This window comes from Halichoeres trimaculatus, unplaced genomic scaffold (genome assembly GCF_033239565.1).
Source record: "Halichoeres trimaculatus isolate MK-OKI-2021-1 unplaced genomic scaffold, fHalTri1.1 fHalTri1_scaffold_12, whole genome shotgun sequence".
NCBI lineage: Eukaryota > Metazoa > Chordata > Actinopteri > Labriformes > Labridae > Halichoeres > Halichoeres trimaculatus.
In genome coordinates this window covers 13,619,832-13,643,557 of record NW_027437190.1, presented here as the reverse complement: position 1 = coordinate 13,643,557, position 23,726 = coordinate 13,619,832, and the positions used below count along the sequence as shown (strand labels likewise).

Sequence of the window (23,726 nt, the reverse complement as noted above, 5' to 3'; positions counted from 1 at the left end):
TGGGACAGAGATTTAAAAAAATATATTAGGGCAAAAAACTTCTTTGGGAACTTGATGTCTTTTGCGCCAATGAGTACCTGTTACAGCTTTTTCTTTCGGTTTAATCATCATGTATTTACAGCGCACCTCTGGTTTCTTTCATGTGTGCATGTTTTTCTCTAGATTGCTCTGGACACAGGCTTCTGGACGGTTATCAACCACGTGGTCGTGTGGGGCTCTCTTGGTTGCTTCTTCACCATTATGACTGCTCTGCACAGTCAGACCCTTTTTAGGATCTTCCCAAACCAGTTCCACTTTGTAGGTCGGTGTCCTGTCCTCTGTTTGTCTTGCCACATATGCACACACACTCACACACTCACACTCACTTTTATCCTAAAAGCAACCAAAAAATGAACAAGAAATAAATCTGTGTAGTATCACCGGTTACCAAAAGACAAGATTAACTGTAACTTTAGTTAAAGAAAAATTTAAAACAGATATTTTATGTCATAAAATACACATTTAAGAAAAACAGCTTTCAATTAAGTGTATTGAGATTGAATTTGGAAGATTAAGGTCAAAACCAACAAAAACTTTATCTGCTGCTGTTTTAGTCCATTCTCCAAGTTCCTCATGTTTGCTCATGTTTTCGTGTGTCTCTTGTTTATGTTTGAGTCCAGGTAGTGCCCAGAGCACATTATTGCAACCAGTCGTGTGGTTAACTATTGCACTGGCAACAGCAATCTGCATAGTTCCAGTTTTGGCATTCCGGTTTCTCAAGGTGGACCTCAAGCCTCAGCTCTCAGACACGGTGAGAAAACACGCAAACACATGTTTTTACTAATTTCAACATACATCAGTGACACCATCCTTAAATGCCAGTCTGACAAAAATCTCAGCCAATGATTAACTGCGCGCTCACAAACTGTCATTTGAGAGATAATGTGCTCCCGCTGAACATCAGTGGCCTCATGCATTGTGAGCTCTGCGTGCAAATATTGACTTTATCAGTGAACCTAAAAGACTTTAGTTGCTTTTAGTGCACGGCTGTAAGCTCAGTGGGTTGCTATGCGAGTCAACAAGCTGCGTCCAACTGAGGTCGCAGTCAGGGGAGTGTGACGAAGTTCCTTTTTTAAATAACGTTTCAGTTTCTAGTAACTATCTTGGGTATAAATTTCAGCAGGGAATTAGTTTAAGACCCAAAGAAAATCCCCTTTTGCAGCGTTAAAAAAGTTACCTCTGCCTTGTAGTTTGTAGTCACGTCATTATCAATTCTGACATGTGTGCAGGGGATGAATCCAAATGGCATAAATTGTACATTATTATACATCTGATCTTGTTCAACATTTTTTTTTTTTTTTTAAGGTTAATTTTAGTTGTTATTGCACCCTTTTATATTTTTTCATCATTTTCTGTTTTTCATTAAGCTGTAGCAGTTTGACATCATCTGATGAAGAGGGCTTCATAAATAGAATTAATTATTATTATTGTTATTTATTATCAAGATTACAAAGTGAAAGAGGTGACCACATCTTGAAGCAAACCACTGCAGCCTCCAGACACATTTTAACAGCCAGTTTGAGATGGTTCATTTATTTAAGATAACATTGTGTTTACCGTCACCATCTAAGTTTTCTGCAACTTGTCTCGTCATTATTTTGCTCACAGAATCTGGTCAAGCCTGAAGCTTGAAATAGGCCGGCGAGATGTCACAGAATGTCACCATAGCTGCCTTATACCTAGAATTGCCCAAAATGCAGATATGGCAATGAAAAAATGGTTATGGGAACACCAAAAGTACGACAAACCTCTCAAGTTTCAATAAAAAGTTTGTGCGCTCTCATTAGGTGGTTTTCAGGAGTTTGGATATTGAAGTTTGTCGCAAAAGTGCACCCTGTTCATAAAAACATGTCACTGGAAGTAAATGACAACACACCTCCCTCAGCTCTTCCAGAAGTCCGTGTCCACTGCCACACATACTGGCTCTGGCATTCATATTTTAACAGCTCTCCTGTTATTTCTTTGTTCAGTGCAGATGCTGGTGTTTTAGGCTGTTAATAAAGGCCTGAGGAAGGCTGTAAGCGGGTCAGAGTGGAGCAGGAGGGAGGGGCAGAAGTGTGCGTGAGTGGGAGAGCAGGCGAGCTGGAGATGATGATTTTGTGATTTTGCGCTCTTATGATGTTTTGTTGAGTTGGTGCGGTCAAGGCTGCAGCTAGTGACCAGTGAATAAAAGCACAAATGTTCACAAATCAGTATCATCATCATTGCAACGTGTGAACGGACTTTACGTATTATTTACTCAAATTGTGTGTTCTAGTCGTAATGGAAACACCGAGATTTGGCAATTGTACTTCATCACTTTTTGTGAAAAGGTGTTTTGGAAACGCAGCTCATTATTTCTTTCTTTCTCTGGCTTTGTTCCCTTTCCAGGTGCGCTACACTCAGCTTGTGCTACAGAAGAAGAGGAAACCTGTTAGTCGTAGCGTGGCAGGTGCATGGCGTGGGACGGGCAGTGTGTCAGAGGGCCGTCTGGGAGCTCGCGGTGGTTCCAGGAGGTCGGGCTACGCCTTTGCTCACCAGGAGGGATTTGGAGAACTGATCACCTCAGGGAAGAACATGAGGCTGTCGTCTCTGGCCCTGGCCACCTTTGCCTCCAGACACAGCTCCAGCTGGATCGACACACTCCGCAGGAAGAAACACACTCACACACACACTCCTCCCAGTGCCTCTGGTGAGTGCAGCCCAGCTCCCAGTAGTTTATCTGGGTCGGTCCCACCACTTTCAAACTCCTCCTCTGTTCTTGGTGGCTCACAAGACACACCGATCGAGGAGGAAACAGGCACCGCAGCAGCCCAGAAATCCCAGACTGTCACTTCATTGACGCAAACAACACCAGCTTTTGCATCTGATTCAGAATCAGCTGCACCTCAGGGCTCTGCTCAGGCGTCCTGTGCTGTCGTCTTCACCCCAGCAGCACTGAGGGCGAATGGGGGAGACTCACCTGGAGGATGGACCATCACTCTTGGTACTGTGCAGGTGAGCTACCTCTGTTTTCCCTTCACGTTGTAACACATTTTAAACCGCACCCACTGATTTACAGTTGAGTCCTCCTCTCTCCAACAGGAAGCTCTGTTCGGTTGGAGGGCTCGTGCTGCTGCAGCTAACAGCCCAGGTCCAGTCTCCTCTGCAGAGGAAACTAACCAGAAGGAGTGAAGGGTTGGACATAGATGAAAAGAAGAGTTTGTTCACCAGTAACAAACTCTGAGACTGAGAGCTCACAGACTGTTATGATCAAATCTACCAACACTGTGCTCTTCGCTCATCCAAGCTTGAAGTTCTCTACTCAACCACTGTAACCAAGTCATGAAAGAAGTGGTGTCTCCTCATACCAATCATGAAATAGAGTTTAGAGGTGATATAAGTTTATCCACACAAACAGCTCTGCTCTAAGTGTGGTTTACAGTGCATCACAGAGGGGGAAGCTTCTGGAAAATGTCAGGGTAACTTCTTAAAACTGATCTCAAAGAATGTGTCCACCTGTCATTTCACATAGTTTAGCCAATCTCTTAAAATCAATAATGTAACAACTGAACAGCAAGAGACAAGAGTTAAGGTTAATTCTTATTTATGATCTGAACAATTGTTCCCACTCCTCATTTTCAAGTTTTGTCGCCTCTCTGAATCATTGGTGGGTTGCCAATGAACAGTTTTTTTTTTTTTATTCAGAAAATACCCCCCAGCCTCTGTGTTGACTATAGTTCTCAGTGAGAACGTTACGATAAGTTACAGAGCCCTGCAAGACTGTTGCAACGCTTTTTTCCTTCATTTTCGTACTTCTTATACCTCAACTATAAGTGCTTTCTGTTCTATTTTGCATCATATTGATGTGTTTTATATTGGCCTTATTGAGTTGCACCTTAAAGTAAGCTCTGTGCTTTTTCTCTTACTGTATGTAAAATGTCATGTTGCATACTATCACAGATTTGAAACTGTAGCTAAAATAAAAACTGCCTTTGGTTAAAGCCTGGAGGAAACCTGGAGAATGAAAACCAGGCTGTGATGAACATTGAAAGATGTTTTGTCTGATTCCCTGTCACTCATTGTTTTGTGTAAACAATGTGCTGATTCATACTGTATACATACTGTACCCTCAGTAAAGTTCGTGAATTTTTATTTGTCCATGAATTAAGGTTAAAGGAGTTCGGGGAAAATAAAAAAAAAAAATTCTTGCATGTTTTTTTTGTTTGTTTAATGACAAATTGCTGCAGAATGACATCCTGTGGTGAAGAAAGGTTTCCAAATACTTTTCCCTAACCTGGGCAGGGTGACTGTGTTTTTTTTTTCTTTTTTAACCAGTGGGGCAGAAAAAATCTGTTTAGCTGCAGTACTTGAAAAGCATAAAATTGACTAGAATAAAAAATAAAATTTTAAGATAATGTCCAAAACTGAGCCAGTGAAAGTAGAAATTATGGATGAGTTTTGGAATATTTGGAAAAAAAAAACATTTGATAATTAATAGCTCATGTGACTACAGTTCTCATCCAGTGGTGGTATCTTAATGTTTACTTTTTTGTTAAATAACAAGTAATTTGATAAAATAGCAAATAACATGAGAAAGCATAAAAAAAATTAAACATTAATTAACATTAATAAACATCCATTAATACAGGTGATGCTGTGTGAGACCACGAAGGGGACAAAAACACACTTCTGCAGGTTCTGAGAGGAACTTTTATGAAAAATAAACAAAAAAGTAGGTTTAAAGCAAATGTTGCAAACCATCAAATAGTAGTTGCTATCAAATAGTATTTTTGCTTTAAATGCTCATCCCTGTTAGAAATATGGTAGAATAAATAGAGGGAGAAAACATGCTACCGTGCATAAACCTATTGTGGTATATATGACTGAAATGAACTAGACCTTAAAAAAACTTGATTATTTTTCCGTTCTAGGTGAATCAAAAATACATCTGCAGTAACACTTTAATTTTGCAGTATCACAAAGTTATGTTTGTTATTTTTGATTTGTGTCTGAAGTGGAAAACATGTTGCTGTTTAAAGTTTTTCAGATAATCTTAAAAGCAATATGAAGTTTTGCTACCTTAGAATAAATGTTCAACAAGCAAACATTCATGCGTTTATTTTTCAGATTAAGAGATTGACTATCATTGAAGATGATGGTCCAAGAGGTTGATAAATTCTGATTTTAATGAAAAATGTGATTTTTTTCACATAGATGAAATGTTTGAGGGAACCTTCAAAACACTTGGCGTGGTGCCTTTAGCCCTGCATGTCGGCACCTGTGTAGTAGACTTCAGTTGAGGTCGCTCCCTCCTCGCCTGTAGAGCACTCAGTACAGGAGTGTCTCAGATGTTGGTCTCTTTTGACAAACGCGTCTGCTGAAGACGATGGTCACGTGGTAACGTTGTGTACATTAGCTATAGCCTGTGGGATATACTTTTAGAGGTGATGACATTTTAATATGTTGATTCAGGGCTACATTCAGCTTCCATGGAGGCTTTATTTTCACGTTGAGGAGGATTTCCTCTGTGTAACAAGCTGAACAAGGGGAAGAGAGCTTAAATTTCACAATAACGGATCTTACGGACATTTGCCAGAGGACGCCGGTGGAGGCTATAAAACCCCAGGCTGCCTGTCAGTCCCTCACTCAGTTTGTCTCTCCGTACGTGGAGGAAGGTTGTTTATTTTTCTGTGAGGAAAAAAAGTTTGATGGCTGTCACAACAGTCCTCCACTGATGTTATGAGGACACGTGGATCCATGGCCAAAACTCCGGTTTTTCTTCTTGTGCTGGTCGCTCTTCACGCCGAGCCAGTTCGCAGTATCTTCGCTGGAACCTGCCCCAGAAAAGGTAAGAGCTCAGGAGTTTGTCCGCCACGTGAAGCTTCTGTCCATGAGGTGTCACAAACAGACGCCACGAGTGTCAATCAGTGTAAATCATTTTAACCAAACCACTAAAACTTGGCACTGCAGTGTGAACGGTATACGTCACAGTTTCTCAGAAGTAGGTTTGTACTTCAGGACTATCAAATATTTATTCACCTCTCCTAATCCTTTTGAAGAACATATAAATCACTACAAGATTTTTTTTCTATGCTTAAATTTTAATCTTAGAGAAATCTTTAATTATAAGAAGCCCTGATGGTTGATAAGACTTAATATGCAGTCCTGGCACAATCAAAAAAGAAAGAAAAATGGTTTTTAAAAAATAATATGAAAGCTTTCACCTTAAAAACAAAGACCAAAACTACAAAACATGCACTCCACTCAAAAGTTAAATCAGTATTGTGAAGTAACAACATGCAGGTTTGTTTTAATGGACTTCTTTAAAGATATTTGTAATAGCAAATAATTTATTCATTTGTATGCATAAACCTGTATTTGTTTAAAGATGCCATATACACATATATAAACATATCAAGGCTTTTATGATGCCTTTTTAAAACTGTTATCATTAAAAAAAGCCATCATAACTTCATTTCCTTTAATTCACCGTGTCCTTCCATCTTTACCCCCTGGAACTGCGATGATGAGTCAAGGCTGGCCTTGGTCATGACTGTTACACTCACTTTACATAAAATGCTGTCATGTTGAACTAAATGTTGATATTTACTGACTAAACTCTGAAAATAAATGGACCTGTTTTTGTTCGTCCTAATTTCAGGGTTTATGCGTAGTGACAGCGTCAGGATACTGAAATGTTGCCAAAAATGCAACAGTTTAATAAAAAAGACAAGTATTTTTCTACAAACAACTACAACAACTACAAAAGAACTACAAATGCTGAAAGAAAGCATCAGCTAGTTGTATCACAGCTCAGACAGTGGATTTTTTTTCCTGCTGGGATTTAAGTTTTTATCTTATAGTTTCTGTTATGTCATTAGATGAGACACAAAATAAGACATGGTTTCTGCTTCTCTAAATTGAGGGTTATGCTTACTGGCACTTTGACCAAAACATCCACTACCGTTTTTATTCTCTGTGTGTACCCACATGCAGCCAACTTTTATTAGCCAATCAGATTCTACTCTGACATCTGGCATTGACCTTGATTGTGTTTGTTGTACTAATAGTACTAAACAGTTTTGACCCTTGCAGGACAACATTTCTCTCTGATTATTTAAACCTTTGACTGCTTTGTGTCAAATATTTTATGGGATTAATAAAATCATGTATGTAGGAGTATATGTGGAAAACCTTTTGACATTTTGATGTGCTCTGTCCTCTTCAAGCCAGAGAGCCTCACATTTCCCCATTTCCAGAGACAAAAACAGGGAAATGGGAAAGTGGGACAAGGAAGAGATAGTTTATTTGGACTACGCAAAGGTGCTGGATTTAGACTGCAAGCCAGTTAGATCAAAAGGAGTTGTAACAATTGTGTTACATTCAACTATGTCTGAGCACAAGCTTGAACACACATTGATAAGGGAATTATATGGACGTAAATGGGAGAGAGGGCAAGTTTTAGGGCAGAAAAACACAGAGGAAAAGAAGGGATTCATAAAGTTAAGAGGGTTGTTTTGTTGCTTGTGGTGACATTGTGTGTCTTCTCAAAAGAGAAGAAACATGTGATCAAGACCACTTGACAAACTGTGTTTCTGTTATCTGTTTTCCTGTGCAGAGCCTTCCCCTGGTGAGCTGGCTTTGTCTCCAGGCAGCAGGTTACTTCTGACCTGCAGTGGTCATGCCGAAGTTGATGGAGTAACAGTCATCGTGGCCAGAAATCCCTCAAACTCCAGCAGAAGACGGGTTTCTTCTCATCCTGCCCTGTCCACTGTAAATAAAACAGACTACAAAGGAGCTTCCATGAAAAGTTACCAACAGACCACGGAGAGGAGAAGTGAGGAGAACCACTCCAGTCCAACTGAAGCCCATGAAAACAGAATCATCACACACACGGATGGAGGATACACAGCTTCTCCGACTACTCACATGGTCCGGAAAAGTGGTGCCAGCACGCCCTTAAAGGGTGAACATGCCTGGGAGACTGAAGATATGAATGGGGAGGGTGCTCCTGAGGAAGAGAAAGGAGAGGAAGGCAGCAGGGTGACACGGGGTGTAAAAATGATGTATCAGTGGAAGCTCAGCGGGAAGACCATGGGGAAAGGAGACAGAGACTGGGGGGAGATCACATTTGAAGAGCAGGGGGCTACACTGAATCTGCCCTCAGTAAGAGTGGCAGACTCTGGGAAGTACGCTTGTTTTTACAAAGGCAGAGAGATGTTCTCCATAAAAGTCACGGCTGCAGGTGAGTTAAAAACAAGAGAGTTTGAAGTGAAGTGACTGCTTGAAATGTTTTATAAGATACCTTAACACACCAATGACGAAAGCATTCATGGTTGGTGCTGATGTGAGATTTATTTTAAGATGATGAAAAAAAATCATTGCTCAGAGTTACTAGATGTAAAAGTGATGTTTTTAAAACGTGTGTCAGATCCTCCAGAAACTCCAAGCCTGTCCTGCTACAAAAGGTCGCCCAGCAGTAAGATTCGCTGTGAGGGGACTCCTCTCAAGAACGGCTCCACTCCAGACTGTTTTCTCTTTCTCAGTAAAAGGTGAGGAAAGACACTGACAGTATCACTCTCTCATGAACATGAAAGCAGCTCCTAAAAGAAATGTAAAATCAGTGGTCATATTGAGTTCAATGTTATTACTGAAAGACAGACAGGAGATGTGGGAGGGAGACAGGAACTTCGCCACATTGGCATCTACACATGATTGTGTTAGTTTGTGTTACAGCTCCTTCACTTCTTTCAGAAGAGCCAGAGAGCCATTTCATCGAGTCAAGTGCTCGTACTCACCCCGATCATCCCGCTGTTGGTGTGCTCTGGATTACAATGAGGACGAGCTGAGGACCCTTCATAAGGCATACCTGTGTGTTACCAACACTGCAGGCAATGCCACCAGTGGCCTGCTGCACTTCAGACCTCTGAATATCTGTGAGTTAGTGGGTGTGTGGAAAGGGGGTGCGTCCACCTTACACGAGTGTGTGGTTGCATGTAAAAGGAACTAAAAAAAAAAGCCACACTGAATGTACTAAATATACTCTCCTTATACCACAGTAAAGCCCGGACCACCATCACACGTGTCAGTGCGGCAGGAAGTGGGGCAGGAGACAAGATTAAAGGTCACCTGGGGTTTACCAAAGTCCTGGAAGTCTCAAGACAGCTTTTATGAACTCATCTATGAAATCAAATACCATCCTCGCAGGTCTTCATTTGGTCATGAGCAGGTGTGTAGAAATGTGGATGCTCCACATGTTCGTTTACGTTTTTCTCTCGAAATTACTTTGCTGCAACGATTATAAATTCATCATCTCCCTACCAGCATTTCCTTGAGACTACAGTCGATCAAACAACCTTTACTTACAGGACCAAATCACAATAGAAAAGAGTAGGTCCAGACCTGTTAATGTTTTATTCTTTACAGAGACCCAACATCAAGAAAAGAGAAGTCTTTATCTTCTGAACCCAGCATGAACACAGCACTTTGCTGCATTTAGTAAGAAAAACTTCTATTTAACAGGCAGAAAACTCAGACAGAACCAGACTCATGTTAGACAGATAACTGGCGATGCTGTGTTGATGTCGTAGAGAGGGACAGAGGGAGATACATAAAGAGAGACAGCTAGACAGAGACAAATAAAATGAATACAATACATTTAAAGAAGGCCTGAGTGTGAGAAAATTCTCACAGTATCTGAAGAAAATTCCAGTCAGTACTAATAAAGTAATCTGGATACTAAAAGGGGCTGTGAGGAGTTTCTAGGTGATTTAAAAATCTCCCTTTTAGATAAATACCCAATAATCCTCTCCAATAATCCAAAAAAGATTCCTGTGATTAATGTTGTAGAGATGGTGGACACAGGAGCCAAACTGTTTGTGATAGTGTTCACTCCAACCCACAGTCAGCAGTTATTCTGCAGTGGTCTGTTCAAACTTGAGAGTCTATCAATAAAATGAAGAGTGAGGTTATGTTAGCTCTGATTGGTAGAAGACTGGCAGGACACAGCTAACCAGGATTTACTAATGTTACACATTACCGACATGTCTCAGCATCAGGCTGTCATTAGCGCTACGTTTGAATGGCTACTAAACTACTGTATGAACTGACAGTTTGCTTGTTGTCATCACTGTCTATGGTTGTCATGTTAGCTTATGTCCTAGCACTACAAACTTAAGTTTGTTTGTTGTCACGTTTCAAACAACAGTGCTACGTCACTGTACTGATAAATACCTTAACTCACCGCATTGTATCGGGTAAAAAGTAATCTTGAATAAGGAAAATCTGTTCCAAAACAAACAAACAGTTGTTTAAAGTCATATCTTTATGACTCTGGGCCAGAGAGTGGCGAGGCAGTCCAATTAAAACACATCCTCCCTTAGCATCTTTAAGTCTGAAATAAGCATTTATAATCCAGAGCAGTACAACTGCACAGCTTTGTACATACCAATGATAACAGTAAATCAGTTATCAAAACTGTAACTGGTTTAAAACAGCAATACAGATGAAATAATGTAAAAATAGGTTAACAGTTAAAAAATTGAGAAAATGAATTTATTAATTGAATCAAACATCAGTGGAATACGATAAAGCTGATTTTCTAACTTTTTTGTAAATTTCATTGATCTTTTAGTTTACTTCTTGAATTTCAGTGCATCAAATCAACTTTTGGCTTCCATGATGAAAAACATGAAAAGTCCTGCTGTCTGATGTGATGTGATCTGCTTGTGTTTCCCTGGTTGTCTCTTCCTGTACAGGTAAAGGTCATTAAGGAAGATCGTTACTACACTATCTCTGACGTACTGCCAGGTGTTGAGTACTTGATACATCTCAGAGCCAGTGAGGAATATGATGGTGAATGGAGTGACTGGAGTACACCTGTTTGTGCCAACAGCTGGACAGGTAACTATATCATGCTTCAGTTAAGAGGAACAAATCAGAGCTAGTTCAATCTGTACTTGGTCTTTTTTTTAATTAAGAAGGTTGTGTAAAAGTTGTCATGGCAGCTGCAGGAGGCAGGCGTCCTGTTTCCTTAGGTTTTTATAGAAGCTGTTCACAGGGAGGCTCTCTCACATATGCGTAATTATTCTATTCATAGCTGTGTTTCTGTTCCTCTCTGAAAACACTAAGTTGCTGTGCAGAAAACATGACAGGTTCTCTTTACAACATTCATGGAGTCTTAATGAAAACATTTGCTAAATGGTGCATTCTCATTTCAAAACATCACAGGTCAATGAAACATCTGGATATCTTCAAAAAGACAAACATTATCTTGGAGAAGTTCTCTGCTGGTCTGTAAAAATATAGAAGGCCAGCCTTGTTATCCAAACTTCCTCACTCTTATACAAACCGGAAACTGATGTCTCATGTCATCAACTTTTCTCCCTTCACACTTCCTCTGAACACATTGTATGTTGTAAAAATAAAGGCTTGGGAAAAATCTCAGATGCAAAACATACGCAGAGCGTGCTGTTTATTAGCATTTCTATATTTAAACTCTATCTTTGTCTTTGGTCAAGTGTTTTCTTGGGAATGCACCTTTACATCTATAACACTGGGCAATAACAGGATAAGGAAAGACCAATGGTGGCGCACACAGTGTTTTGTGTTTAGCATTCTGTATCACAAAGGGGATCCCCTTATTTTGTTGAAGCATTTGAGACATTTATCAACTTAGTTACACTGTCAGAATATCTCTATTCTATCTTTTTTCTGACTCCTTTAAAAAAACAGAATTAAACAACTTTGTTTTGATCAGAAGTTCTTGCAATTACTGCATAAAAGTGTTAATTATTGATACTAGATTTGTGGGGTCAACTGAAGTCTTTGCTGGAGTCAAACCATTCACTAGAAACTGATCTTATAGCACAGTCTACATGCTGAATTTTGTATTTTTAGGGTTATGTAAGTTAAAGTTTCCTGGTTGAAGTGTTAATAACATGTCATCTGTTTGCATCTCTATTCTCAGCCCCGTCAGTGTCTCCTCTTATCACCACGACGGTAAGGGTCTAACTCTCTCAACATGCTGTAAACACTGCGTTGCTGCTCTTTTAGTATCTTACCAAATGTTTGTTTCCCCTTCTCTTTACTGGCAGTTTCCACTCTACCTAGAAGGCTCTGGTGCAGATGAGGATCTGTTAGAAGGTAAGATGGCAGTTGAGTGTTAGAATCAACTTGGTGTGTGTTTTTGTACGTTAAGAAAGAAACAGTAAAAAAAAAAAAAAAAAAAAAGTAAAGGGCACCCTGATTGTTGTTAAGCCTAAAAAAGCCCCTCTGCCCCTCTGGGTTTCAACAGGAAGCCATGTCATCATAAAAACTGGGGCGCAACGACACAAGCCACAGGAAACATGGCTCAACACACCTTTCATACACACACAACCAGTCACACCCTGTCCAACATTGTGCGTTCATGGATGTTTTTCAGTGGGTGTCTGATTCTCTCCCCCTCTTTTTTGACAGTTATTGACCCCGTGTTTAGTAGAGCAGAGCCGTCTTATCACATCCTGTGGATCTGTAGTGCGTTTGTTCTCTTCTCGGTTGCTTTGGCCGTCTACATACTCAGGTATTTGGGGAAGATGTGGGGGTGGGAGTGAGGGTTTTTGACTTTTAGTGGGACAAACATTGTCAATTTCAAACAACTGAAAACTATGCTTTTTAATCAGTGGTAAAATTGCAGTCTCAACAGTAGTCCCCACAAAATGCACATGTGGATAAACAGAACATCCAGGTGTGAGCTAGCCATCTGTTAGGATATCAGAGTGTAATGAAATGGAGCAGATTCACCTTAAGTGCCATGGAAACAGCACAAAACAACTCTCATCTAGAGTCAGCTCGCCTGCCAGCTGCAGTCAATGTTAGAACAAGGCACTTGGTGCATGAGCCAGCACTTCTAATTCACTCCTCAAACTGGACAAACCATCCTATTCTTCATATTCCCTTTGATCTTATTACATTTCACCGCCAAGCTAGCATTTCAAAGTGTTTAAATGTAAGTTGCAACCAACGTATTCTCATACAGTAACCTTTACTAAAAGATTTTGTCACTTATGCTAACCTCTGGAATAAAAATTATTGTTTTATTTTATTTAACATATTGTATGAGCAAAAGTCATTGGCTCAATCATTACCATTGCATTTGATAATTTAAGTGACAGACAGTGGATGAAAAACCCTGTCAGTATTTTTTTGATAAAAGTCTAATTTTTCTTTTCAGACACAAGGACAGATTTATGTCTAAACTGCACAGCCCCAGTGTCGTTTCTCAGTGCGGTGACCCACCTCAGACGCAGATCTTCACCCCAACTGCTCCAGAAAGGCAGGCTGGGGACACATTTCTCCCTTCGCGTTACAAACAACCTCCACCAAATGATGTCGGAGAGGAAGAAGAAGAAGGAGATGACGATGGAGAAGAGGAAGATGGAGAAGAAGAAGATGCCCATGAACAGTGGATGAATAACAGAGTGGAAGCCCAGCACTTCAGTAACACAACTTACTTCTTTATCCAAATTGAATGATGATAAGACAAGAAGGAGAGAAACAGAAGAAGAAAAATCAGTGAAATCAGTGAAACGGATGAAAAAAGAAGATAGACTTTCTTCTGTTGAAAGCAAACTCAGGACTTACTCCATAGTTTGGCTGTCTTTCTCTGTCTCTTACCTTGTATACCTCTAAAATGCTTTATTTTTGTACACGTAGTCGTCTTAACATTCATCAGATCTCGACAGGAGACAACTCTTGACTGTTAGTATTTCATACCACTGTGTGTGTTCTACTTGTATATAGTTTGTAAAGTTTTATCAAATACATCTGTCACACCATGCCCTCTCAGTTTTCTATCAATACTCTGTGGGTCAGATGGCTTCTCTTTATTCATGTGTGTGTGTGTGTGTGTGTGTGTGTGTGTGTGTGTGTGTGTGTGTGTGTGTGTGTGTGTGTGTGTGTGTGTGTGTGTGTGTGTGTGTGTGTGTGTGTGTGAGAGAGAGAGAGAGAGATCTTTTTTTTTTTTTTTTCAAAACAGTGTATGGCTCCAAAAAGGAGATGGAGGAAAAAAGTAAAATAGAAAGGGAACACTGGGCATCTACCCAGAGTTCATTGAACTTCAGTGGCCACGATGACTACAGGCTTGACTCCTGCGTCATGTCTTTCTCGTTAATTGGATGCATATTCAGTTTTAAAAATTAAATTCCTGTTTTCTAGCACAATAAACATGAATTTGAATGTGGGAAGTACCCAAAAAAACTGATAACCCAAAAGCTTATTTCCATCTTGAGCCCCTTCAGCAGCTTAGTACAGTTACACTGGGACATAACAAAAAGCTGTTTTTTTTTTTTTTTTTGTTTGTTTTTTTTGATTTACAATTTTCCCATTAAATGATTTTGATCTACTTAATTTAATTGTGGTTAATTTTGAATGTGGAAGAGAACGATGAATAGAGTTTCGAGAAGAAATGCACTTTAATTATAAATATATATTATTACTATTATTATTATTATTATCACCATCATCATCATCATCATCATCATCATCATCATCATCATCATCATTACTTATCATTATTATTATTATTATTAGTAGTAGTAGTATTATTTCTTCTTCTAAACTTTTCCCCTTCCAATGCTGCCGCCTCGTGGACAAACTGACAGTCGTTTCCATAGTAACAGGGGGTTGCAAAACGACTGAGGCTCTGCCAGTAACAGGTGACTGATTGCTCTTTAGGGGGGAAAAAAAGTTCACACAGGAGGACGTGGGTATTATAATCCTGGACACCCTCACAGAGGAATAATGGCGGGAAAAGGAGGCATGACCAAACTGAACGTTGGTGTTTTAAGTGTCGAGCAGCAAGAGAAACTGCGGGAGTTTAAGGTAACAACGGCTAAAATGCTACACCGTGTCAACAGTGATTTTTAGACAATGAATGTGTAAGTCACTTTCCTTCGGCTCACAGATCAAAACGAGGATCGACAACGAGAGGTATCTGAGGTCGCATCCGGAGGTCGAGGTGCTGATCAGCAACTTTCTGAGGTTTGTCAGTCTATCTTTTGTTTTTAGACGTGAGCAGAACCGCTGTTAGCTGACTTTACACAAGCTGCTCGTTGGTTTGATGAGTCAGGATCTCAGATGATCTTAAATGGTTTGTTTTTTCAAAGATACCCATAATTAATATGAAAATTTGAACAGGAAAAAAGGTGAGTGCTTAGGCCTTAACCAATCACGGTTTATGCAAACATGTTATGAGAATTTTAAACTAGGCTTTACAAGCAAATAGTTTTAAGTAAGTGTTGTCTGCTTTTGTTTTGAGTTTTGAATGTAGATGCAAAACCTGTCTGAATATATTTGAAACACTAAAATGCCATTGTTTTATATGCCATAAAAGTGTATCAGTTTTGGAACTGAACAACGTGGTCCTTAATTTAATACAATGTGGCAACCTGAGGTGCCAACATGTCAAAAGTTAATGTGTAGGCTAACACATATAACACTAAAAGTAGAGGGGTGGCAACTCTTTTCACTAAAAACTGAACTTTATGATTTCATAAAATACAAGTGACCCCAAAGGTGGAGGTGCGTCATCACTGTGGGTTCTCTTAACAACACCCAAATGGCATTTATTAATATTAATGCCCCCACCCAATTCTGATGGTATTGTGTTCAATGAAATTAATAACAGCATCCTACCAAAAGTAGAAATAATGCTGAAAAAGCTTTGGACACTCCAATGAAAGACCATGTATTACTGCAGTGTTTCCCAAACTTTTTATCAGGTGACCCACATTTTTGGAGAAGCAAACTACGGTGACCCAATCCGAAATATGTCCGATCTGTGAACCGATTGACAGGATAACTGTGCAAAGATTAACAAAAAGGTTCTTTAATCATGTTTCTGCATCATCTTACATCTTTTGTACCAGCTAAAAGGCCTAATATATTTGAGAAACACATTTCAGCTTTGTTAGGCCTACACTCTGAAAATACTTGCATTTTTACTTTGACAGGTTAGCTTGCTTGCTTTTCAGAATTGTATCCCAGTCATGTGATATTCATGACAAGATATTAAGATGGGATGTTCATCAAGAATAAAGGTAACGGCATCCGTCCATGCCTCTTTTCCAGCGTGATGTCACTGCACAGCTGTAACAAGCTGTTAACGCCCCATTTCTACAGCTGGTGCCTGTCGAAGATCCAGCAGTGACTTTGGACTTTCAAACTCAAAGGGGTTTTGAATCTGACTTCACATGTTTCTTTTGGAAACTAACGATCAAGGCAATCAGTGGGTCAGCTCTTTATATGTGTGATGGTGACACAGTGACAGGGTTGTCCTCTGAGTGCTGTAAAACAGTAGGAAACATACGGTGATGTGGCTTAGGTTGTTTGAGTAGTGCCAGCTCATGGCTTCTGACTTAAAAAAAAACAGTCACATGTTTCCAGTTACAGTAAACATTGTTGATGTCCCTTCACAATGAAGACATACCAGCTAAGACAGCGTGAGGGGCCAATGATCAGTAAACAAATTGGCGAGGGGAGACTTCTTCTGGTTAAGGAAAGAATGAATTTCATGTTTTTGAAAAATAATTTGGTGACCCATAAAAAATCTCTGGCGACCCACCTTTGGGTCAGGACCTAGACTTTGGGAATGACTGTATTACTGGATATGTGGAGGTTAACACATCCAACAAAGAAAGACTATACTTTCTACTCATGTACTCAAGTCTTGGGTAGACAATACAGTGACGTGCAGCATGAGGAGTAGGCAGCCCAGTGGAACTTATTATAAATTCTCAAAAATCCAGAGAGCAGTTTGACTGACTCGTGTATGAGGGATCACTTCAAGACAAAGAGCTGTGTAAGTTTATCAACCTTGAAATTGGCAGCTACCTTGAACATAATATGCGCCCAGTGTCATCATCAACTATATTTTCTATATTGTGGAGGGCCTTTGAGGTCTTCTTAAGGCAGGGGTCTGCAACCTTTACTTTCCAAAGAGCCGTTTTGTCTCAGCTCACCTGGATAAAAGTCATTCAGGAGCCGCAAAATCTACTTTATCTTCACATTAAGACAAAAAAGTGGATAATCAGGTGAATAATTATCTAAGCAAGAAGTCTCTGTGTTTATAAATTGGCACATGTGATTTCTTAGTTTTCTATTTTTTAAAAATTTGCCAATTTAAGAAAAAAAAGAAATTTGTAGTGTCATAGATTTTATAAATTTGAAAAATTTATAAAATTTCAAGAAGTTGGAAATTTAAAGAAAAAAAATCAAAAATTTGCAAAATAAAAAAAATGTAATTTAAAAATGTGCAAAATTCATAAAAATGCTAAAATGTCATAAATTTGCAAAAAAAACTTAAACAATGCAATTTCAAAATTTTGCTTAATTTCCAAAAATTGTAAAAACTTTTTTAAACTGCAAAACATAGGGATTTTCATAAAAACAATTCAAAAATTTGCTAAAACTTTAAAAAATGTGGAACTCATTTTCTTAATTTGAAAAAAGGACAAAAAATGACATAAAAAAGATTTTAAAAAATATATCAAACTGCAAAAAAAAAAATCACAAAAAATTTAAAAGCTTTGTTTCAAGAGGTGATGCATTTTTAGTAAAAAATATTATATTATGTTTTTACTTAGTGTCTGTGTCATTACCATTAATACCCTCTGTAAGAAAAATATTAAAAGACCTTTATGTTAATGATATTTTTAAAGCTACAAGGAGCTACTGCAAAGGAGTCAAAGAGCCGCTTAAGGCTCAGAGCCACAGGTTGCAGACCCCTGTCCTAAGGGGTCAGATAATGGGCTTTCAAGCCAGAGGGAAGAAACAAGAGACAGAGAAGCAACTCAAATTGGTAACATTACTGAAGGAAGCAGAGACAGAAATGTACAAGAATCCTATAACTGAAAATATTAGGAAGATTACTAGTCCTCAATTTCAACTTAACTCTTTACATACAAAGTCAGGAAAACGTGTGTTATTGTCGACACAGGCAAATTTTACGAGGAAGGTGAACAAGCTTCAAAACCTCTGGCATGCAGACTTAAAAAGGTTAAAACTAGGAACATAATTACAGCTGTTAAAGATAAATATGGTAATGCACTGACTAATGAAAATTAAATAATAACACCTGAAAAGAATACTTGGACATTTTACCAATCAGAAATAACACCATCCCACCATGAAACAGTTAACCACAAGATGGAGCTATTTCTTAACCATATACAAGTGTCAACTACTGATGCTAAAGAAAAATGTATAACAGAGGACGATACAACAGTTGAGGAAGTAAATAGAGCTATCCACCAAATGGCTCCTGGCAAATCACCTGGATGGCTTACCACAGGAGATCTACTTAAGTTCCAACACAAATTAACACCCTTACTTCATGCTCACTACAATGAAGTCTTTTGTGTATGCATGTATGAGCAAGTGAGGGGATATGTATGTAAGCAGGTGCAGGCTTATATATGTGTGTATTAGTGCTGCACGATTTGGGGAAAAGGTGCGATTTGCGATTAGGTGGACAATATTGCGATTGCGATTGTGCTTGCGATTTAATAAAAATAGTTGTGTCATGATGAGTCTACAGACTTGCTTGGTTATCATGGAGAAAAATCTGAATTGCATGTGCTGTCATTGCGATTGCGATTGCGATATCCTCTTTTGCGATTACATAATTGCATGTGCTGACATTGCGATTGCGATTGCGATTGCGATTGCGATAATCGTGCAGCCCTAGTGTGTATGTATAAATTCAGTGAGATATATAATTATGCTGAATTTATAAAATATTGTACTGTCGTCTGCTCATTGGTAAAACTACTGTTCATTAAATGTGGATCATTGACAACATATCACGGTACAATGTTTATACCTGACCAACCCTTGAAATGAATGTGTTTATCTTACATGTGGTCTTAAATACCACAAAATATATCATCCTGTCGTCTGTAATACCAACAAGGAGCTTGTCTGGTCAAAGTCTCTTTTTGACAGCATAAACTTATAAAGGGCAACATGGATGTATGAATTGTTTTTAGATTTCTTTTTTAATCTTTTTTTTATTTACTTGTTTTTCATGTCTTTGTGTATGTGTATATGTTTGTGTGGATATATTGATGTACAAAACCGGAAACATTTGTGGAAGGGGGGATTGATAACAGGCAAGCAGGCTCTGGAACATATAGCCCTTACATAATTTTTCTTTGTAGTTTTCACTCATCATTTTTAGTTAATGTGTAAGGAATCTAGAACTTTGGCTACAAAGTTCAGAGTATGTCTTAAACAGGTTATTCTCAACATTGTGACTAATCATTTTCACATCACCTGTCCTTTTTTTTACAGAGATGTCCTTCTGGAAAGGCCTGTTGACATCCACGAGTTTGCTGCAGGTGAGCACACACGATTATAAGCACACGCTTGTCCTTAAAATCTTGTGTAGGCGTAACCAATGCTTTGATAACATTTGGTTATGTGGTTTGCTGTTTTACTGAATGTTGAGTAGCATGTTTAAGGTGTCTGTCAACATTGTTAAATATACAATTTTAAAGACAATTTTCTTTTCTTACTTTAACTTGTAGTTTACTCAGTAAGTATGGTTTAATCATAAAGATTGTGTTTTTAATTGCTTTTGCATAGTTTGTCCTTTAACAACTCGTAGAACATCATAGAACAGTGAGGTGAAGCCACTCTCATTTCAAAAGTGACAGTAGTAGTGAGTCAGGGATGATAGGAATAGTCTTCAACATGAACAGTAGTGATTACAGGTTAAGACTTGATATGGTTTCACGACAGGTGGTATAAATTGTGAGTGGCACTAACATGAAAGGACCTCTGGACATTATGTGAGACTAAGTTGTGCATGATTAGTCTTTGTTTTTTTCACACCCTATACCAACAGTGAGATGATACCTGCCATGTTACTTTAAACATTCTTTAAAAAAATGTTGTTCTTTTGAACAATTTCACCAAGATGAGATGCTAACAAGCCAAGGAAAAATGTTGATCCAAGTTAACAAACTGAAGCATAGAGTTTTGTCCACAAACCAGTGTCAATGATCTTTTTCAGATTACTTCACCGACCCAAACCTTCAGGTGGTCATCGGCTCCAAAGTGAAAAGAAACACTGACATGGACTAAAACATATCCAACACCAAACATGCTGCTTCTTTCTTGTGTGTCTCTGTCGTCACAACGTGCCTCATGTATTGACTTCTTTTTTCAGACAACAGAAACAGTAATGCTTTTAATCATTTTCCTTTCCTCGAGTTATCAGATCATTAAGCTGATAGCATCATGTTCAGAGTGCTATCGGACTTTGTCAGCTCAGTGGGAGGAAGGTAATGAGGATGTCTAATGAGTGTAATCACTGTTAGTGAGTGGAGGGTATCCTGTGGGAACTCAGTGCTGATTGTTACATCGTTAACACGACTGAAGAAATGTTTAAATGTTACAGTGACTGCTTGATTATTCCTTTCCTACCAAAACCATTATCATCTCTGGGGTCTGCATTTCAGACCTCACTGACCTCTCCTAAAAGTCATAGTCCAGAAATTTTTTTTTACACTGAACCTTAGAAGATAAATATTCAGTCATACAAAGTGTGTACTGGCCCAACTCATGAAACTTTATTTCTTTTCTTACAGGTTTTTAAAGCAAACTATTATTAGATTTTGCTCACTGTACTATATTTGAACAAAGGTTGTAATTTTTCTTAAAGATAAGGCTTTCCCAAATTTGAAATATGGATAAAAGTAATGGATTTTCATACATACATGTGCAGATTTTCAACCTCTTATTTGTAGGGCTCTTTGGATGTGTCAATAACTGCTAAAACAGTCGGCTCTAAAATGGCACAAGATCTTGATTAGATTTTCACAAGACTTGTTGACATGATTTAAAATGATGAGAGCTGTTTTTTTTGAGTCATTGGAACAGAGGTCTCAAACTGAAATCACCTGAGGGTTGCTGAGCATTCAATTTTGTCCCAAGGGAGCCACTTCCGGTGTACAAAAAAAGAAATGTTCAACTGTTCGAACAACTGTACTTTTCAACAACACAAACTATTTAACAGTCATGTTTTCTTGCCAATTGCTTCCTGGGCTGCTAGACACCTGAGAGATTGTTCTCAGACACCTGGGCCACATTTGCTCTGAGAGGTGGCAGTTGAAACCCTTCAGAATGGCTCGAAAATGGCCATCACTGAGTCTGGACCTGTTCTTTAATTTGCCTCATTTCCTGCTCTCTAGAACACATTTTGTTGTGTCAACAGCTCTTTCTTCAGCCGTGCAGCTTGTTGTTGTGTTTGCTCATCTCCCCGGTGTTTTGCATACCGTTTTGCATATTTCATTGAATGATGCCACTTGTGGTTTTACTACTTAAAAAACAGAAACCTTTTCTTTGCACATGAGACAGGTGTGGTTTACCCTAAATTAAAAAAATATATATATTTCCCCACTTCTCCTGAAACACTCTGTGCATGACATAACCCTTTTCCTGGTGGAAAAAAAGTACTTTATTGTATTTCAATTATATTCCTTTTTTCAAAAGTATATTGAAATGTATTTACACAAATTGACTTTTTGTTAATATATAAAAAGTATACTAACATCATGCTTTAACGCAAACACTTTTAACACACTTTAAAATAGTTACACTATAATGCACTTTATAAAAAATATATTACACAAAAATATACTTTAAGTAAAAGTCAAGTGTATTGTGTGTAAGTGTACTAATCTAAAATTTGTTTTTACATATACTTTTGGTATTTTTAAAATGTACGCTTCAAATTTCATTGTAACGTACACTGAAAGCATATTTTAAAAGTACACATTTTAAAATCAAATATCAAGTCAGAGTGCATTTTAAGTTATATTTGAATTAATTATATAGTTGTTTATGCTTTTACCTCAGGACATTGTTTTGGAAAGTGTTCAATGGCACTTCTATGAAAACACACTCGTCTTTCAGCCTGTGTTGTACTGGTGATACATTTGCAAGAATGTGTGATGCATAGAAAGAAAGAAAGAAAGTTTAGCAAAGTAATACTAATAAAGTATATTGATTATTAACTGTTGAATATGCTCTTTTAGTATTTGGAAGAAGCCAATAGTATATTTGAGCATATTATTACCCCAGTAGGAATATACTAAAAGTACAAAGCTAATATATTTAGCAGACACTAAAAATAATTTTAATGTATTTCAAATACAACCAAAATACTCTTTAATTTAACTAAATAAACAAATATTAGTTCATATTAAGTTGAGTACTTGAAGTATACAAAATATACTTTAAGTTGTTCAAAATTAGTTGTTCAAAAGTAGCATGCTTTAAGTGTACTAATCTTATACAAACTTGAAGTATATTGATGATAAGTGTGGCTTTAAGTATGGAAAAGTATGGAAAAGTAGGCTTAATTTTAGTACACTAAGTACATTAATACAAAGGAAGAAGTTAGACTCTCAAAAGAAAAAATATTTGAATCATTTTTGTTACACAGCTCCACTCAGATTCTCTCTGAGTCCCTCATAACCTCTACTGTACAGACCCTGGCTCTGCCTTTTACCACACAATGGTAAAAGGCAGAGCCACGCTGTTCACCCTATACAGTCTATTGTAGCGAGAGCTCAGTGCTGAAGAGAACACACATACGGTAAATAAGATATGACATTGACAATCTGTAGTCACTATCCATAACTCATTGTTTTGTTTTTAAATTAAATCAAAAACATTTATGACAGCAATCTCGCCTTAACTTTGCAAGAAGTTTTGGGAACTTTGGAGGAAAATGTTATTAAATACTATGTGGATGTTTTTTGCTAAGAACTTATTTTTAAATAATTGCTAGCACCCTGGAGTAGGCACTCTTGTTTCCTGATGATTCATCAAAAATAGATATTTTTAAACTACAAACCAAGATCTAGGGAATATTTATGGTAACAGGACAGAACATTGAGAGTGACTTTTGCGGGGGGTTTTTGTCTCAACATCATAAAATATACAGTACTCAAACTATGAAAACTTTCTGGGGATCATCCTTTACCATTCAAAAGACCCAGATGATGAAACTCGTGATTCAAATTTTGACACAAGGACTGTTTCATAGTGTTCAGATGGTGTGGTAAGGTACAGCATGGTGTCTCTGTGTCTGTGACATCTACCCGTAGCTCAGCAGTGGTTGAAAACTAAAATCTACTTTACCAAAACAATATCTGACAATCAGACAGCGGGGAAAAAATCTAAACTGCTATTTGAAACACTGTTGGTAAAAGTCGGTAAACAAAGTGATGCTCCTCTTTAAAAGAGCAGTTTTGTTGCTCTATGTTTTATGTTCACAGATTTTATTCCATGAGGAGATGGAATAAAGGTTTGCTCTCTGTCTTCTTTTATGTGCACTTGTATTGACAAAGTTGTGGTTAGAGTGGACTTTATAGCCAATCTTGATTTTTCCAGTTGTAGTTTCAACCCATGTTTAACATGAGAGATTAAAATGACATCCTGTCATGCAATGTAAAAATGAATAAAAATAAATATCTGTAAATCAGATTGTAAAGTCTAAAGCAGTTGTGTGAAACAGGATTGAACAGGATTTTCTCATCTTTGAAAACAGTGTTCACCTTGTGTTTTACAGTACCACTCATTTATATAAATGTACAAAAAAAATTAACTTTTGTCTTTCTGTCTCAAACTTTGAAACACACACCCACCCACACACACACACACACACACACACA

At 38.1% G+C, this 23,726-nt stretch overlaps 3 protein-coding genes across 7 annotated transcripts in view; all 3 read left to right on the top strand.

Annotated features, from left to right (window-relative positions):
* The window catches only part of atp8b2 (ATPase phospholipid transporting 8B2), a 33,308-nt gene extending 29,135 nt beyond the window's left edge, over positions 1-4,173 (top strand). For all 3 annotated transcript variants that reach the window (XM_074683882.1, XM_074683884.1, XM_074683881.1), the window contains 4 exons: positions 163-301; positions 660-790; positions 2,410-3,015; positions 3,103-4,173. In XM_074683882.1, the coding sequence (XP_074539983.1) occupies positions 163-301; positions 660-790; positions 2,410-3,015; positions 3,103-3,192 (966 nt within the window). In that variant the 3' untranslated portion in view covers positions 3,193-4,173. The remainder of the gene's footprint in view (positions 1-162; positions 302-659; positions 791-2,409; positions 3,016-3,102) is intronic.
* Positions 4,174-5,755: 1,582 nt separating this feature from the next.
* Positions 5,756-14,296, top strand: il6r (interleukin 6 receptor). 3 transcript variants are annotated; one of them, XM_074683603.1, is made up of 10 exons: positions 5,756-5,848; positions 7,619-8,245; positions 8,432-8,552; positions 8,758-8,936; positions 9,060-9,229; positions 10,758-10,902; positions 11,969-12,000; positions 12,096-12,144; positions 12,460-12,562; positions 13,214-14,296. In XM_074683603.1, the coding sequence occupies exons 1-10, from the start codon at positions 5,758-5,760 to the stop codon at positions 13,512-13,514; spliced, it is 1,818 nt and encodes a 605-aa protein (XP_074539704.1). In that variant the 5' UTR covers positions 5,756-5,757; the 3' UTR covers positions 13,515-14,296. The 3 variants fall into 3 exon arrangements, with proteins under 3 accessions (XP_074539704.1, XP_074539703.1, XP_074539705.1); XM_074683602.1 differs by having other exon boundaries at positions 8,755-8,936; XM_074683604.1 differs by lacking the exon at positions 12,460-12,562 and having other exon boundaries at positions 8,755-8,936.
* A 346-nt stretch (positions 14,297-14,642) lies between these two features.
* On the top strand, positions 14,643-23,695 carry riiad1 (regulatory subunit of type II PKA R-subunit domain containing 1). The gene is made up of 4 exons (XM_074682625.1): positions 14,643-14,862; positions 14,945-15,021; positions 19,333-19,379; positions 20,057-23,695. Exons 1-4 carry the CDS (start codon positions 14,782-14,784, stop codon positions 20,125-20,127), a joined length of 276 nt encoding a protein of 91 aa, XP_074538726.1. The 5' UTR covers positions 14,643-14,781; the 3' UTR covers positions 20,128-23,695.
* The last annotated feature ends 31 nt before the right edge of the window (positions 23,696-23,726 follow it).